Source organism: Talpa europaea (genome assembly GCF_964194135.1).
Source record: "Talpa europaea genome assembly, chromosome: 7".
Taxonomy (NCBI): Eukaryota; Metazoa; Chordata; class Mammalia; order Eulipotyphla; family Talpidae; genus Talpa; species Talpa europaea.
Window position 1 is genome coordinate 91,080,341 of NC_140074.1, and position 16,611 is coordinate 91,096,951.

Here is a 16,611-nt window from a genome sequence, read left to right on the forward strand (position 1 = left end):
TCAAGGCCCCACCCTTGACACCCAGCTCCCCATTGGAGGCTCCACACCCAGCTCCCAAGCGCCCAGCCCAGAGAAGGTGAGGCCAGAGCGGCCATCCGATGACTTACTGCGGGCCGGCCCGGCCGGGAGCGGTGGTCATCAGGCTTGGCTTTGCTCCCAGGGGAGAGCACTGGTGAGCTGTCCAGTTTGGAGGAGGCTACGGATATGGTCCATGTCAATATGGCGGGGCAGAACACGGGAAACTGACACCCACATAGGGGTCAGTGCCATGCTCCACACCCAGCCTGGTCCCCAGCCTGCCCCTGATGGTGTCTCGGTCTTAAGCTGCCAAAGGTGGGGTGCATCCCACTCAGACTGTGTCCAGACCCGAGAGTAGCCTGGCTCACATACCTCCCACACGGTTCCGCTCCAGCGAGCCAGCCTGGGGGAGGTGTCCATGAGAGGCGGGGAGGACACTGTCCGAGCGCTCCCAGCCAGGGTCGCTCCTCCTGAGGTCAGGGTTACTGCAGGAGGGACAGAGGAAGGGTCAGGGAAATGGGGCGCTTCCCTCCCTGGGGTGTTGATTTGCACCGCAGAGTTAGCCGTCACCAGGGGTAAGAAGGTGGCAGAAGTGCAGGTGGGAGGGTGAGTGCGTGAACAACTCCATTACCTACAGGCGTTGGGCGGGCCAGGGGGCTGAGCAGGGGGCCCTGGAGGCTTGGGGGTGCCCCGCTCTGCCCGCCTTTGTAGATAGATTTGCCAGGCGGAGTTGCTGCGAGGTCTGTGGAGGGAGCACAGGGGTGCCGGGGCAGGGGCGGGGAGGGGGCTGAGGTGACTGGGTTGGGGCTTGCTCACCCCTAAGTGGGTAACCTGGCAAACTCCCCTCTGCCTCCCCACCCCCACATCATTTCCTAGGCTGCTGCCTGCCTCCACCCAGGAGTTACCTGGCGCGGACAGCCTGAGCTGGCCGGGACCCTCCGGCCCCGCTGGTGTTAAGGGCAGTGGCAATAGATGAGGTCCTCTGAGGCACCTGAGGCGAGAAGGAGGAGTTGGCGTGCTGCATGCGAGCTCTGTGCTGGACCCCCACGAACAATCCTCACACGGCTCTGACAGCTATTCTCCTGGCTTTAGGGAGCAACAAACTCTATGCAGTCAGGGGAGCTGGTACATTTGTCCAAAGTGATGAGGCTGGGATTTTAACCTAGGAAGTCTGTCCCTAGTGTGCCCCAAACACACGGGCATTCTTCTATTCTCACATCCACTGCTGTGATCACTGAGTTAACCGTGACTTACTGGGACCACGGCAGAAGCTGAACCTCTCTTCTCTCCCATCTCTCTCGGATACCCACCTTACTTGCTCCCTCTACGCACCCTCCTTTTCCTCCCCTGTAGTATCTCTGTTCTTTTCACTGGTCCCACAGGGCTGTCCTTACCTTGGGTGGGGCCTCATTATCTGGCCGGACCCAGGCTGGGGTGTTGGGGCTGGGGCCAGGCCCTTCGGAAGTGGGGTCTGAATTCTGGCGGATGACAGCTCCTCGGGCACTGGGTGTGGCAGTGGGCTTGGGGACGGCAGGATCAGGGTCATGGGAGGCTGGGAAGGCAGCCAGGTTTCGGGTGGGCTGGTCCTGCAGGGACTGGGATCGGGGTACAGGTGCTGCATATGGCTTCAGTGGGACCCGGTGTGCCACCAGGCTCTGCGGGGAGAGACCAGGGAGGGTAGGCTGCCTACTCTGTGGCACGTTCCCACCTGTGGGCTGGGAGGAAGGGGCACAGAAAGCCTCTGGCTTTCAATTATCCATTAAAGGAAAGCTCCTGGCGCCCGAGAATGGGTAAGATGTAGGAAGAGACACATGCAGCAGCAAGCGATGAAGTCTGTGAGCCCTGGCTAAGATTGTGTGTGTGGGGGGGGTGCATGTACGCACGTCCATGTACACACCATGTACCTGCAGGGCGTGAGGCTCCTTGTGTCTATGGATTACGTGTTAAGATGGGACTGGGGAGAGACTCACCTTGTGCGGTCCCTCCTGGGGCTCCACCGGCCTCTGCATAGGAGGAGTTTGGGAAAGGGGTCCTGGGGGTCCAGAGGATGCTTGGGGGATGGGGGGCTCGGGCCCTGTGCTGCTTGGCTTGGTCTTGGCCAAGGGAGAGTTCTGCTGCTTGTTCATCCTCGTTCTCTCTTCTACCTGCAGTGTGCAAAGACGCTAAGCAGGCAGCTCTGGCTTTCCCGTTCTCGACATCACGTCCCGCCTGATCTTTCCCAACCACTTCCTCCTTCCGGTCCATGCCATGTGCCCCTTCTCAGTGCCTGCCAGTGCAGTTATCAGGCCTCGGCAGTAGGACTGGGAGGACAGTAACTGAGGCGACAAAGGCGGCAGTGAGTACCTCTCGGGCCCAGGCTGGTTTGTCAGCGGGGTTAATGCCCCGACCATAATGATAGAGGGGCTTCCTGTCCCCTGGCAGGATTTGTTGCTGCTGCTGCTTCTGAAGCTGCTGCTGCTGCTGCTGCTGCTGCTGCTGCAGGGACTTGAGGTAGGCATGCTCCTGCTGCAGCTGCCTCTGGAGGCGCTCTGACTGCCGCTGTTCTTCCAGCTGCTTCCGCTTGTATTCCTGGGCCCAAGGGTAGGGAGAGAGGACTCAGCGAAGTGTGGCCCTGGAAGTTAGAGCAAGCATGCCCTTTCTGTTCTCCAACTGCCTAGAGAGGAGATGTCTCCCCTGGATGCTTGGGTGACCCCTTCCCCTGAAGTGTTCCCATCCCGTTCCGGCAAAGAAGCTCTGAATGTGTCTTCCCAGAGGAAGCTGGGGGACCCCGTTACCAGCAGTAGGGCCTGTTCCTGGAGCAGCTGTTGCTGAAGGATCTCGAGCTGTCGCTGCTCCTCCTCTAGCCTGTGACGAATATATTCCTGGGGGGTGGGGTGGGGGTGCAAAGGGCAGGGAAAGAGGGGGAGGCAGAAGAGGGGCAGCAGCGGCGGCGAAGGAGTTGGAAGAGAAGGGATCAGTGGGGTGAGGATGAGGAGCGCAGGGAAGAGTAATAGAGAGGATGGGATGGGATGAGCCCCACAGAGGGCACAGGGAATGAGGAGGAAGTCAGTGTGGGGGACCCATGAGGGTGGGTGTAGGGGAGGAGTTAGGGATGGTCCAAGAGATGGGGAATGAAGGCACAGAGACAGGAGGAGGGCAGGGAGCCAGGGTTGGGGGTTGAAGGGTGGGAGAAAACAGAGAGAAAGAGTGAAGCTAGAAAAGATAGGAGGAATCTAGGGGTAGGGGAAAGAAGGGGGAAAGGGTATTGGGGAGCAGGGGAGGCAGGCAGCAGGAGCAGGAGGAGGGGCAGGGGAGGGAAGGGGTGTGTGTGGTGTCGCTGGGGGCCTGTACCTGCTCCCGCTCTGCCTGCCGCCTCTCCTCCTCCCGCCGAATGGCGTGGATGTCTTCCAGCCTCCGCTGCTGCTCCTTCTCCTGCAGCTTCCGCTGTTCCCGCTCTCGTCGCTGTTGCTGGGGGTGAAGAGACATGGTCTCAAGGACTGCACCAGCCGCCAGCGCAGCCCTGGAAGGGAAGAGGGCCGAGTCCATTTTCAGAGGGTTCCTAGAATGGGGACCTCTGCTGGACAATGCAGGCAGATCTCCTATTCACTAGCGACGGTGGTGAGAGAGAACAGCACCAACTTGTTTCTACAAACCATACTACCACTATACAAGAGCCCACAGGCCAGGGAGAAGCTGCTTGTCTAAGCTTCTGGAGGCAAGGTGGAGAGACTGACTGCTACTCTTGGAGTGGGCCAAACTGGGCAGTACCTTCTCCTACCACTGCCCAGTCAAATGAAGAAAACCAAGGGTCAACAATAACAAACTCCACGTGGACGCCTAGCCTCTCCCATCCACCTCTGCCAGAAGTTAAGAACAGAGTGGGCGGTAGTAATAGCCTTTTGCCACAAGAGGGCAGTAGGCGCCCATGCACAGAAAAGCCTTTTTGGTGGAAACAGGAGAGAGATTTGGGCCCTCCTAAGCAAACATCAGTTAACTCGGGTTGCATTTTACATTCACAGTCTTTCTCACCCAAGAGTCTCCTCACAATCACTAAATAAAAAAAGGGAAAATAACAGAAAAATGGAAAAAGCACAGGCAGCCCTAAGAGTCAATTAAGTTGGGGAACTTTACTGTGGCTATTTTGACAGTGAGGATCTGGCAGGTCTGCTCCAGGAAACATTACAGTAGACACAATTTTCTGTTACGCTATCAGAAAACAACACCTAGTAAAAGAAATCTGCACTAGCCTGTCTTGTAGCAGGCTTTCCTGAAAACTACTTTTGTTCAACAAAAATGGGGCCCACCTTGGGGGGGACATGGACAGTGCGGACACTCCCCTCTCTCTCCTATTCCTTGAAATCATATCATTGTTTCAACGAACAATACCATCTTTGTAAGGTGTTATTTATTTATTGTTTTGTTTTTATTTTTGTGTAGAAGAACTTGGGTGTATGCCAGAGGTGTGGGGGTGGTGGTGGTGAGAGGATTCACCACAGTAGGGAGAGACAGAGTAGGGAGCAGAACAGGTGGATCCACTAAAATGCACTGCCAAGGGGAGCAGTGGGTGGGACAGGAGAGGCCTGTTTTGCTATAGTGGTGATAGTGCTGAGACTTAACCCTTAACTTCCCTTCCCTGACATGCCCTCCTGCAAAATAAATATATTTAAATACATATGTATACAGATACACTTACTTTAATAATTGATGACGTAAAAGAAAAAAAAACTTCAGCTGTTTAAAAATAAGATTGTCATATTAAATTTCTCCTACCCACCGCGAAGGAGTTCAATTAACAAGTCTGAACTCTCCAGGAAATCTAAGGCAAAACAACCAAAAGTAAAGGAGTTTCTTTAGAAGGCTCTTTTTCAGGTTCAGATCAGACAGCAGCTTGAGAATCAGATGCCCAAGGCCCTGGAATATTTGTACATAGACCCCCCAGCTCTTGAGATTTAAGGAAAATGGAGCTAGACAAACCTGCAGCAGAGGTTTACATGTGTAGACAGGGCAGGGATAATCTTGTCTGTGGGCAACAAGTATGGATTTTTAGAAACAGCTCTGCTCTTAAGGGATGCCATTGACACAACCATCCACTCCAGCTGGCAGGGGACAGGGTGCTGGAGGCTGGCCTTCTCGCTGCCCATGAGGCAGGGCTGGGGGCAGCCAAGTCAGGCCTGGCTCGGCCCTTCCAAGATAGCCCACCTCCTCAACACGCCGACGCTCCTCCTTCTGCTCCTCGATGCGTCGCTGCCGCTGGTGCAGGAGGTGCTTGATGTGTGCCTCTGGGTCTCGCTGTTGCTGCTGCTGCAGCTGCTGCTGCTGCTTCAAAGCCTCTGAGTTGCTCTTATTCTCCTGCTGGAGTCGGAGAAATTCCCTGCGTAGGGTTGACTCCCCAGGCACGTTCATGATGGAGCTGGGTCAGGGTAGCACAATGAGCATTGGGGTCAGAACCCTGCAGTTTCCTCTGATCTCATCCGGGCGAGCAGATCTGCCCTCTCCTCTGCCCAGGCTTTGGCCCGTTCCTCCTTTAACAGCCACCTGCATGGCTCTCTCCCCACCTAGTGCTCATACACTTATTCCACTTCCCAGCACTCAGGGATTCTGCTCGTATAGGTCTTTCCGTCTCTGTGCCCAGCACCCCCAACCTGAGTGTTCCCAAACTGGGCCAATGTTTCCCCTCAGAGAGTAAATGATGGCCCCCAACTTTCATCAGTCAAGCCTACCTTGGCTCCCCTTCCTCTCCATGGCTGTCATCTTCCTCTTCGCTGCCGCTGTACTCGTATTCTGTCTCCTCTGCAGAGGGGAGATCACTGCTGTTTCTTCACCCAGTGCCCCAGACCCCACCCTGGGCTAGGGAAACCTTAGATGGGGATAACCAATAAGGTCTGTCTGGATGGCCACGCACCCAGGTCCCTGCCCTCCTCCTTGGAGAAATGGGGTGACAGTGGGCCTCAGGTTTGGGCCTGGACAGAGATGGGGATTAGACCCTATACTAGAGGAGGTGGGAGAATGTGTGAGTGCACTTACACATGCATGTGCTTAACACGAGGCATTTGTGAGGATGTGAAAGGTCAACTCTCATTTAGAAAACTGACTTGGATTGGGCGGTAAAAGGAGAGATGCCTCGGGACTGGAAGTTTGCAAAACCTCTCTGGATAGGGAGGGGAGCCCCAAGGGGAGCCAGGAGGAGCCAGGGCTGGTAAGGAGGAGCAGGGACTGAAGCATGTCTGAGACCCGTGGCTTCCCTCCTTGCTCACTGACCTTTCTCGCCTCGCTTCTTCCGGGATCTGTCAATGTGGTCCTTGAGCTGGATGCGGACCTGCCGCTCAGTGGGCTGGTCGCGGATGAAGGGAAACTTCAGCAGCTGCTCCGTTGGTGGGCGGCTCAGGTAAGTTTTGATGAGACATGTATCAATGAAGTCAATGAACTTCTTAGACCTGAAAATGATGGGGACTCACACTGGGAGGGCCCCCTCAGAAGGGGTGTTGCAAGAGCAAGGGGGGATCCAAAAGCCACCTTCCCTCTGTCTTCTTCACATCCTCACACCAGTCCCTATCCACCCGCCCAGACACAGTGTGACCCTCCCCACACCTCTTCTATGAGGGGACACAGCGGGTTAGGGATGGTGGCTTGTCTAGAGAGCTTTCTTCCTAGACACCAAACCCCCAGAGACCTACCACTTCTTAGACTTAAGCCTGGGTGGTGGGTTCCGAGGGATGAGGAAGAGGGCTCGCATGGGGTGCATGTCACACAGAGCTGGGACAGGAGAGATACCATCAGTCCTTGCTGAGAGCCTGAGAACCCCTTCTCACCATGACTTCCCATGACCACCTCCTCCCAGCAGCCATTTTCTGGGCCTCCTTTCTCTCCCAGAGTTTGCACTTACGAGGAGCTCCCTCCGCCATCTCGATGGCTGTGATTCCTAGCGACCAAATGTCACTCTGTGGAGGGTAAAGAAGGGACAGGTGAATGTTCCTGACAACTCTCTTCACCCACCACCTCTTCAGGACCAGTCCCTGGTCCACACTGCTTCCTGAGGTCCCTCTCTCTCAGCCACCTCCAACTCACCCAGACTTCCTTGCCAAAAATGTTCCTCAACCTGCCATTGCTAACATGCCATCCTATTCAAGCCCTGAATAATATTTTCAATTTATCCTTCTTCACTCCCATCTCCATGTTCCCTACTTTCCCCTCCATACCCTGTAATCATAGGTGGCATCGGGGTTTTCATCACAGGCGATGACCTCTGGGGCCATCCAGTAGGGGGTTCCAATGAAAGTATTCCGTCTACCCACGGTTCGGTCCAGCTGAGCGCTCACTCCAAAATCCACTGGAAAACACCAAGGGAGGTGGTCACAGCTGAGCATCACAGCTGTTCCCCTTGCCTCAGTCTGCAAGTACATGCCCCAGGGCAGCGGAGGCCTAGTGTGTGAGGGGCAGACACTTCCTGGTCACCTCTTCCACCCCATCAATCTTCTGAAGATCCTGATCTAGTCTTCCTATATCTTGGGAAAAACCCAAGGTGAATGGACCAAGAGACAGCATCCCAGACAGGAGGGGTGAAAAATCCTCTCCCTAGAGAGACCTCATAGTGCTGGGGACCTAACAGATGGCAGGGAACAAGCTTCTTGAGTGATTTTCAAGCAGGAGGCAGGGCATCTGCGGGAGGAGATGGGAAAGGGGAGGAGCAAGCCTCTCAGTCTATAGGAAGTTGGACTTGAACCATGAAAGGGGAAAAAGGGATCTCTGTTTCTCTGTCCTGGAGGCAAGAGGGTTCCAACTCCCTTAGAAGGGGCTGGCCTACCTAGTTTGACCTCTGCGTTCTCTGTCAGCAGCACATTCTGCCCCTTGATGTCTCGATGGATCACCTTGTGGGCGTGGAGATGAGCTAGACCCTGGAGCAGGAAAATGAGTGGAATTAGTCTCAGTCTGGGAGGGAGTGGGAAAGAGCAAGCAGTGGACATGAGCCCAGGGGAGGGGAGATTCAGTCTACACAGGGCTGGCTGGAGAAGGAGCTGCTCTCTGCCCAGTAGCCAAGTACAGGCTGAGCTTTCTTGGAGAGTGTCCTCAGTGGTGGCTCCTGGGAATTCCCAGCAGCTGCAGGGATGCAAGTGGGGACACGGCAGAGCTTGAACACAGAGGCTCCTATCTCCTCCAACAGTATGAGTTCCCCAAGGTTGGGGCTCTGTCTGTCCTGCCCCACACATCAGGCCATCTGCTCCTTAAAGAAGGCACAGTTCCATTCTTCCTCAGTGTGGGGAGGGTTCACATACAGGGCTGGCCCCGGAGGAAGGGGGAGGTGCTCACCCGGAGAATCTCCCTACAGATGTAGGCAATGCAGTCCTCCTTCAGGGCGTTTCCTTTGGTGTTTTTCACCAGGTCCGTCACAGAACCAGCACCACAGAACTCCATTACCAGCTGTGGCCCCAGGGAGGCACCAGGAAGGAAAAGCATCAGTCAGGCAAGATTTCCTGTCACCTGCACCCCTCCCCCTCAGGAGGACCAGAAGCCTTGGGGCCAGAACTGGTAAGAACTGGAGAGCAAGAGCTGAGGCCCCTCACAAAGGCTACAGGACTTCATGAGATTACAAGAGAAAGGGGAAAAGATAGGTCAGGGTGAGACTGGGAGAGCTGGTCTGGGCCCCAGGAGCCCAAGGAAACCCTGAAGTTGTAGGCAAATCAATGTGGGTATGGGCATTATCTTGGGGAATGTTCCAGTCTCTTCATTCTCACTGGGACCCATAACCCCGAAATGGTTAGGCCTATTTTGTTCTTTGTATTTTTTAAAAGATTTATTTATTTATTTATTTATACAAGAACAGGGGTACAGGCCAGATTCATGGGAGGGTGAGAGGATTCACCAGAGACAGAGCGGGGAACAGAACAGGCAGACTGATGAAATACACTGCTGAGGGGAGCAGCGGGCACGGCAGGAGAGGTCTGCCATGCCATGCGGGACCCTCGCCCGCCGGCTGGCCAGGATCCAACCAGCACTGTAGAGGCTGCAGACAGCTTCACAGCGCTGCGCTCAACCGCCTGCGCCACCAGGGGAGGCCCTGTTCTTTGTATTTTGTAGAAAGTATTTTGTGTTTCATTTTGGCACAATGAATGGTTTTTATATTTTTTAAATCATTGGGAATAAAGTTTTAAAAATAATCTTGAAATTCAAATTTTAGTGTTCTAAATAAAGATTTTTAGGGATAAAGCAAAGACCATCCATTTATGCTTGTCTAGGCTGCTTTCACGGTACCACAGCAAACTTAAGCAGTTGTTACAGAGCCTCTATCACCAACAAAGCCCCCAAGTGTTTATTATCTGCCCCATTACAGAAAAGTTTGCCAACCCCTAAGCCACGGGCAAGAAAAAGGCCAAGACTCAGCAACTCTCCAAGTGTGCTAGAGACAAAATAGCGTGTGTCTACCATAAAGCTGTTGAGGGAGCCCGGTAATATTTTGGGAGAAACTCTACAAACAGAGGCAGGACCATGGCAAGGAGATGAGAGTTCCCTCCCAGCTCCTCTACGGAAGAACCACTGAGGTCCAGAGGCTGGGGTCAAATGGGAAGTACCCCTGGAATCGATATGCCATCAAAATGTTTCCACTGTACTTCTCTAAAAATCACATACAATGCAGAAAAAGGTTGGATGGAATATGCACCTTTTATATGCAATAAATGTAATTTGTACAGGTCAGGTCTGGACTGCCCCTCCCACAGCCAAGCACAGTGAGGGGAAGGGAGGATAGTGCCCAATAGGCCCAGAAGGGGGCGCTTAATCACCATTACCTAACCACTACCCTCAAAGATCTAAAGGTCTTCCATTCCTGCTGCCAGGTAAACCTTCCAGACTAGTTACCATGATTTATTCTCTCTCTCTCTCTCTCTCTCTCTCTCTCTCTCTCTCTCTCTCGCTCTCTCTCGCTCTCTCTCTCTCTCAGAGGCAGGGATGATTACTCATGCTTACTTGTGCAGGGTACACATAAGGTACTTAATAACTACGGGTCTGGCAGACTGATGGGAGGGGAGATCGAACAAGAGTTCTAACCCCCACAGCCATCATCATGCTCCCTGCTGCTCACTCTTGGGGGCTGGGTTGAGCACCAGAAAAGGCCAGGCTGGGGAATTGGCCAGCACCAGGCTAGGAAGGGCGATGTTCTGAGCCAGGGCAGAATTTGGGGGAGGCCCAAAAGAGCTACAGCAAGCTATTAGGATAATCATCCAGGGCATGGCAGAGAGGGGTCTGAAACCTCTTACCTCCCACAAGTATTTTGGTCTATTGCTTTCCCAGGAATGGTGCTCAAAGATAGGAGAAGTGATGGGCCACCCTCTGTGGTCTCTCCTAGGCCCTGCTAGGATTACAATGCTCACTCCTGATTAAGTGGCTGCCCAACACAGTGTATGGGTCAGGGCAATGGCAGGGGCAAACCCCAGGACCCTTGCAGCTAAAACACTTAGAGGACAAAAGGCTGCCATGTGTGGGAGACTCGATGTGAGTGAGGAGGTCCCTCTGAATCCAGACACAGGAAAGGTTGTGTAGACTGAAGGGAGGGCTGGCATGAGGAGATTTTAAGAAGCATTATGCTGAGTTCCAAATGAGCAGCCTGGAGACAGGAATGACATGGAGAGGAAGGCAGACAGACAGAGGGCTCTTCTCACCCAGAGCTGGTCATCGTTTCCAGGGGGGCTCTTCTTGATGAAGGCCCCATAGTAGGTGGCAATGTTGCGGTGGTGAGAATATTTTTTCAACATGTTGATCTCCTGTTTGATCTCTTCTTCCTCGTCCTAGGTAAATGCGGTGATTGGAGGAAGATGACCCCTGGGAAGTGAGATAACCCCTCACTTTGCCATGTGTCAACCCTCCCACTGCCCCCAGCTGCTCCCTACCTCTGTGACATCCATGACCTTGATGGCAGCCAGCTGCCCAGTCTTGACATGCCGACCCTGCAGGACAGAGAGCCTGGCATGGAGGAATCTGGATGTACGCTCAGGGAGAGCTGGAACAGGTCACACATTCTGGCCATTTTCTCTCTTAGAAAGTATCCCTCCTGGTGGCTAGACACCTCAATTTGTGTGTTGACCACAGGGCTAGACAGAAAGCTACAGAAAAAACTACCAAGCCTGACCTTCCAATCTCTCAGCTTAATAAAGATGCAGGGTCTCCTCCCCTAAGGCACTTAAGAGAGGAGAGTGAGAAACATTTAAGTTCTATTCCAACCTCTTTGACATGGACTTTCTACAGTTTGAAGTTAGGGCAAGAAGTGAAAGATACCTTCTCATCCTCAGGCAGAGCCTGGGGAGGGGCTTTGCCTCTTGGCATCTTCTCTGAGACCCACCTCTCCCCTGTGGACAGAGGCCTTCATCAGCATCATGGCCCCTCCACGCCTGTCCAAGCCTAACCAAGGCTTTTTATTATTGTTGACAGGAAAGAACATGTAAAGCTGATTTTAAGAAACTCAGGGGAATACAGAATGGCTGACTGACATATGTTGATGCCCCGTCACCAGTACTAATGAGAAGGAACATTTCCTTCTAAAGTATGTCCCTCTCATCCTTCCAATGAGAGGCAGAAGCCATCTCAATCTTGGACAGGTAAGTCCAAAGCTTCCTGGGGAAGACCCGGGTGGGGGAAGGCAGCTCCCTGTGGGAATGGACATAGGTACTGCTAGCCCCTAGATTATTTTTATCCCCAGTAGACTCCAAACCTAGAGAAGCAGCAGAACATAGAGTGACTATTTCCACGGCAATGACTAGGCAAGAAATAGGGGGTGGGGGGTTCTTTTTCCCTCACAGGAAGAAAGATATGAGCCAGTGGTCCCGAGGAGCCAGGATACATTGGCTGAGATGCAGAGGAGAATTGTGGAAAGACCCAGCATAGTATCTGGAGATGGAGGAGCCAGGTGGATGCTCTCATGGCCTCCAGCCCTGGGGCAGCATCCACCTTGAATGTCCTTCTCCCTCCCGAGCTGCCTTGCCCAGCCAAGGCGGGGGTTGGGGGGGGGCAGGCCACATGAGAGGGCTGGGTTGGACAGGCTAAAAAGCTACAATCAGTTGAGGAAATGCCACTTTTGTGGGAAAGAGAGGCAGCCCCAAAAGCAGAAGCCCTGAGCTCTGGCTCCAGCCTGCTGTGGGAGTCTAAGGAAGCTACCTCTCCTCTGCAGAAGGCCACTCATGAGATCCACCAACTCCAAATCCCAGGTGTAGTTTGGGAGATGCTCTATCTGCTTTGAACTGAGCTCTGCTCTGAACTCCCAGGTGAGGTCTGATGCTTGTCCCCACTGACCTCCCACTTCCCTCTCTCACATGCCACCCGCCCCACCCAGTTCCTGCCACACCCAGGACTAGCTCTAAACTCAGAGGCAGAGGCCTGCAAAAATACCCACTTCCTGCTGCTTCCTTCCTTAATCACTTTTATTCCGCTATCCTCTCTCTCCAGCAGCTCTGTCCCCTTTCCCAGTACTCCCAGCCTCTGTCGTCCCCCAAGACCCCCCTTAGTCTCCATTCTGTGTTCCCTCGAGTGATCTGGGGCTCACTTCTTCCACTCTCCATGAGAAGGCCCCAGGGAAGAGGGTCAGTAATGCTGCTGCACCATTAGGATCTCACCTTGTACACCTGTCCATAGGTTCCATTGCCAACCACTTCCACCAGCTCAAAGATTCCAGCAGGGTCCTGGGGGGAGGGAGAAAGAATAAAGTCAGGACATCAGAGAAGGATTCTGTAGCTAGAGTAGGGGGAGGGGTATTCAAAAAGATATAGGAGTGAATGCTAATACATAACGAGGGGTGTCATGGGATGTCCTTTTCCTGGACTGGCTCAGAGTTAGTATTCTAGGTGAAAACTCAGAAGGAGGTGACAGAAAACAAGTCAGAACCCAGCTGGTCTTTCAAAGACATGCTCCTGATTTCAAACTCTGTGACAAACTGAGAGTCTGTAGTCTCATCTGCAAGACTGGGATGCCCAATATCCACCTCTGGAGTTGGTGTCAACTTTAAATGAGGCAATGCCCATAAAATGCCTAAGGATGGTGCCTAGCATAGAGCATGTGGTCAATAAAAGTTAATTATCATTATCATTTTTTAAAAAAGATTTATTTATTTATGCATACAAGAGTTGGAGTATAGGCCAGAGGTGTGGGGTGGAGGTGAGAGGATTCACCAGAGACAGAGTGGGGAGCAGAACAGGCAGACTGACTGAAATACACTGCTGAGGGGAGCAGTGGGCGAGACAGGAGAGGTCTGTTGCACCATGTGGGTTGCTCAAGGCTGCAGATTGCTTCATAGTGCGGAGCTTAACCCCTTGCACCACCAGGGAGACCCCTTTAAAATTATTTATTTTAGCGTAGAAGAACTGGGGTACAGGCCGGGAGCAGGGGTTTGAGAGGATTCATCAGAGACAGTGGGGAACAGAACAGGCAGACTGACTGAAATACACTGCTGAGGGGAGCAGCGGGCGTGACAGGAGAGGTCTGCTGTGCCATGTGGGTTAGCTCCCTGGCTGGGGACCAAACTCAGGCCATTGAACTCAGGCCATGGTGGTAGGCCTTCCTGGTGACAGTGCTGAGACTTAATACCTAGGCAACCAGGGAGGCCCTATTTTATTTTTTAAAGGCTGAGGAAAGCTAGCATGGGGCTGGAATTTGAGGGCCACCATCTTTTTGTCTGTTTTTTCCCTCCCACTTCTTCTGAGATTGTAGCCTTCTAGACCAGGATTTAGGGCTTTTGGGGTGGGGAAAAGACCTAGGGGGAGAGGGAGGGAGCAGGTGACAGTGAGAAGGGCCATTGGGAGGGATGGATGAGATTTGAGAACTTCCAGTTCTCTCTTTCCTGAGCCAAGCAGTGCCAGGAGGAGAGGGCCCGAGAGCTTGAACAAAGCCTCCAAAGACACTCATCCTCCCGCTGGGCCAAGAGCAGGCAGGCCCAGAAGAACAGCACAGCTGCAGTGGGAAGCCACCCACACCCTGTTGGCAGGGCTTCTTTTTGAAAGAGAGGTTGAGAGGTGGAGCTGCAAACCGAGAGCGAGTAAGGGCCCCAGTGCTGTCTGTACTCTGGTGTACTCTCACTCTTGCGCGTGCACACACACACACACACACACACACACACACACACCCTGCACTGCCCACAGCACCGGCTGGTGTGGCACAGGGCAGGACCCTCCTGCCTCCTGCAGACTACAAGGGAGGCACACAGTGAGGCTGTCACTTAGGAAACAAACTCTCTGGGCACACTTGGGCCTCTGTGCTCCTAAAAGTACACAACCCAAAACTCTTTCCTCTCTGATTGTGAAAACCAATATAGGATTTTAAAAACTAAACAAACTGCAAGACTCTTTCATCCAAAGTAATAAGTATATGGAACATAACTTGGGCATGCTGGCGAACAGGGGCTTAAGGGCCCAAGGCTTAAGAATGTCCTCACTGTACATTGTCCATTTGCTCAGAGTGGGGAACAGGAGTACAGGAAAGACACCCTGTCCCACTGTACATCCCGTCTTAGCATGTAGCACCACATACTGTCTTGTCTATTTACTTGTCAGTAGGAATTCCTGGAAGAAAGGGAGTGAGTCCTCTTTGTCCATCAGAGTATGTCCCCTTGCCCAGGGCCTAACAAACAGTGGCCTGAAAGAAAATCCCTAACTTTCCCAGAGGGAGAGAGGGGCAGGTCTCAGATAGAAGACCTCAACTTGAGGAGTTGATGGTTAGGAGAGCTCTGATGGGGCCTGGGCTGACCGGACCAACAATCTTATGGTTCTAAGCTCAATTATTCCAGCAAAAGTTGCTAAAAAAACCTTGAACAGGTCTAAGAAGTCAGCAGACCCACAGGAAAGGAAGAAACTGTCACTTTATTATGGGGATAATGAGGGAGTCTAAGAGCTGCAAGGAAACTAGAAGAAGCCTTATATATGCAAGTCTAGACTTGGAGGTGTGACCACAGTTCCTTAAAATTGTGCCCCCCTGAAAGGTCATCCACAATGGGGCATCTTAACTGACTGTTGGGAAGTCCTTTCTTCCATCTTAGTTCTTTCTGAGAAGGATGGAGACAGGAAAAAAGGACTTATGGTCCTGATTTTCTAGACACGCCTAATCTAAGAGGGAAAACATGATAGGCCTATTAAGAGCCATCACTTCAAATCAGCACACATATTTAATTATAATCTGAACTCCCAGTCAGCTGCTTTTCTGTATGTTTGGGAGGCACTGAGGATGAAAGAACAATCTTTGAGGTTAGACACACTAGGTTCAGATATTGTTGTTATGATTTTAAGCCCATTTCCTGACCCACAAGCTTGGATCATCCCACCTATTTCAAGGGATTATACTGAGAATTAAGCTGAGCCCATGCATAGGTAGCCCATGTAGGTCTGGCACCTACATTCTCTATAAAACACTCTCCACAGAGGCTGACCCCATTCCACTTTTCAGTAACAGCAGCATTTTCCACACCAAAATCACACCTCTGCATATTTTCCAAAGTATGAAATTGGACCCCTACCCTCTTCCTCCCTGTTCCACAGGTCGCCCGTCCTTTTCCCCTTCAGAAGGACCTTGATTTGTCTCCTCTCACTTCCTGAAGCTCCCACCTTACTCCAACCCCTTCTCTCCTCCCTCCTGGAGCTCCTGCCTCACGATTCTTCCTTCTGCTGCCACTGCAGGATCTAATACTCCTAAGATAGAGCTTCCCTAATTTTATTCTTCTGCCCTCAAATCAGCATGGCCTCCCCAGTGTGCTTCCAGAAGAGTCCAAGCACCTCAGCCTGATATTTTAAAAGTTTCTTCATCACTAACCAACCACAAATACTTTCTGAGTGAGTATCTATATCTGCTCTATACTGGCTGAGCCCCTAGTCAGGGAAAATCTGTAAGGCAACTTTCTCTTATTTCATTCATTCATTAAATATTTACTGAACACTAACTGTGTGACAACTCCTTGATTCTGCATGGTGGGGAGCTTAGTGATGCATGAGAAACATGTATAGTCCCTCAGAGCCTTATAGTTTTTTTTTTTTTTTAAGATTTATTTATTTATACAAGAACCAGGGTACAGGCCAGATATGCGGGAGGGTGAGAGGATTCACCAGCGACAGAGTGGGGAACAGAACAGGCAGACTGACGAAATACACTGCTGAGGGGAGCAGCGGGCGAGACAGGAGAGGTCTACTGTGCCATCTGGGTTTCTCCCTGGCCGGCCGGGATTGAATCCGTGCTGCAGAGGCTGTGGACAGCTTCACAGTGCGGTGCTTAACTGCCTGCGCCACCAGGGAGGCCCAGAGCCTTATAATTTTATACATCAGTCAAGTACCCCAGCATGGATATATGACATTGTGGGATTATGTGCTGTAAGAGCAACTGAAAGCACTTAAGGCATTAAGAAGCTGCTTGATAGAGTAGAAAGAACACTAGAGAGGGACTTTCAAGTGAGAATTTTAGCATTAGCTCTGTATCCCTGAACAAGTATTTAACTGGAGCCTTAGGTCCCTCCCATAAACTAAGAGGGGTAAAAATTCTGTTTTACAAGCCTTCAGGGGATAGAATTAAATCCAGGTTGGGAATCATAGGCAGGTTCCCTGGAGGAGATGGTCTGAGTTGTGCTTTACAGGCTGGGAAGATTTTCATGAATTTTTGAGTGGT

At 52.3% G+C, this 16,611-nt stretch overlaps 1 protein-coding gene across 8 annotated transcripts in view; it reads right to left on the reverse strand.

The window, feature by feature from the left end:
* The window catches only part of MINK1 (misshapen like kinase 1), a gene marked incomplete at its 3' end in the record, with an annotated part of 47,975 nt that overhangs the window by 4,057 nt on the left and 27,307 nt on the right, over positions 1 to 16,611 (reverse strand). For 3 of the 8 annotated variants that reach the window (XM_084236423.1, XM_084236422.1, XM_084236421.1), the window contains exons 2-20: positions 12,591 to 12,656; positions 10,875 to 10,931; positions 10,647 to 10,772; positions 8,302 to 8,412; positions 7,799 to 7,889; positions 7,194 to 7,324; positions 6,881 to 6,935; positions 6,672 to 6,750; positions 6,256 to 6,431; positions 5,718 to 5,787; positions 5,197 to 5,407; positions 3,349 to 3,465; positions 2,362 to 2,586; positions 1,989 to 2,162; positions 1,413 to 1,673; positions 924 to 1,009; positions 650 to 760; positions 391 to 503; positions 108 to 196 (exon numbers count right to left, since the gene is read on the reverse strand). In XM_084236423.1, coding sequence (XP_084092549.1) covers positions 108 to 196; positions 391 to 503; positions 650 to 760; positions 924 to 1,009; positions 1,413 to 1,673; positions 1,989 to 2,162; positions 2,362 to 2,586; positions 3,349 to 3,465; positions 5,197 to 5,407; positions 5,718 to 5,787; positions 6,256 to 6,431; positions 6,672 to 6,750; positions 6,881 to 6,935; positions 7,194 to 7,324; positions 7,799 to 7,889; positions 8,302 to 8,412; positions 10,647 to 10,772; positions 10,875 to 10,931; positions 12,591 to 12,656 — 2,349 coding nt within the window. Of the gene's footprint in view, positions 1 to 107; positions 197 to 390; positions 504 to 649; positions 761 to 923; positions 1,010 to 1,412; positions 1,674 to 1,988; positions 2,163 to 2,361; positions 2,587 to 2,792; positions 2,880 to 3,348; positions 3,466 to 5,196; positions 5,408 to 5,717; positions 5,788 to 6,255; positions 6,432 to 6,671; positions 6,751 to 6,880; positions 6,936 to 7,193; positions 7,325 to 7,798; positions 7,890 to 8,301; positions 8,413 to 10,646; positions 10,773 to 10,874; positions 10,932 to 12,590; positions 12,657 to 16,611 lie in introns of all 8 variants that reach the window. The other 5 variants (XM_084236427.1, XM_084236426.1, XM_084236420.1 and 2 more) reach the window with 4 other exon arrangements.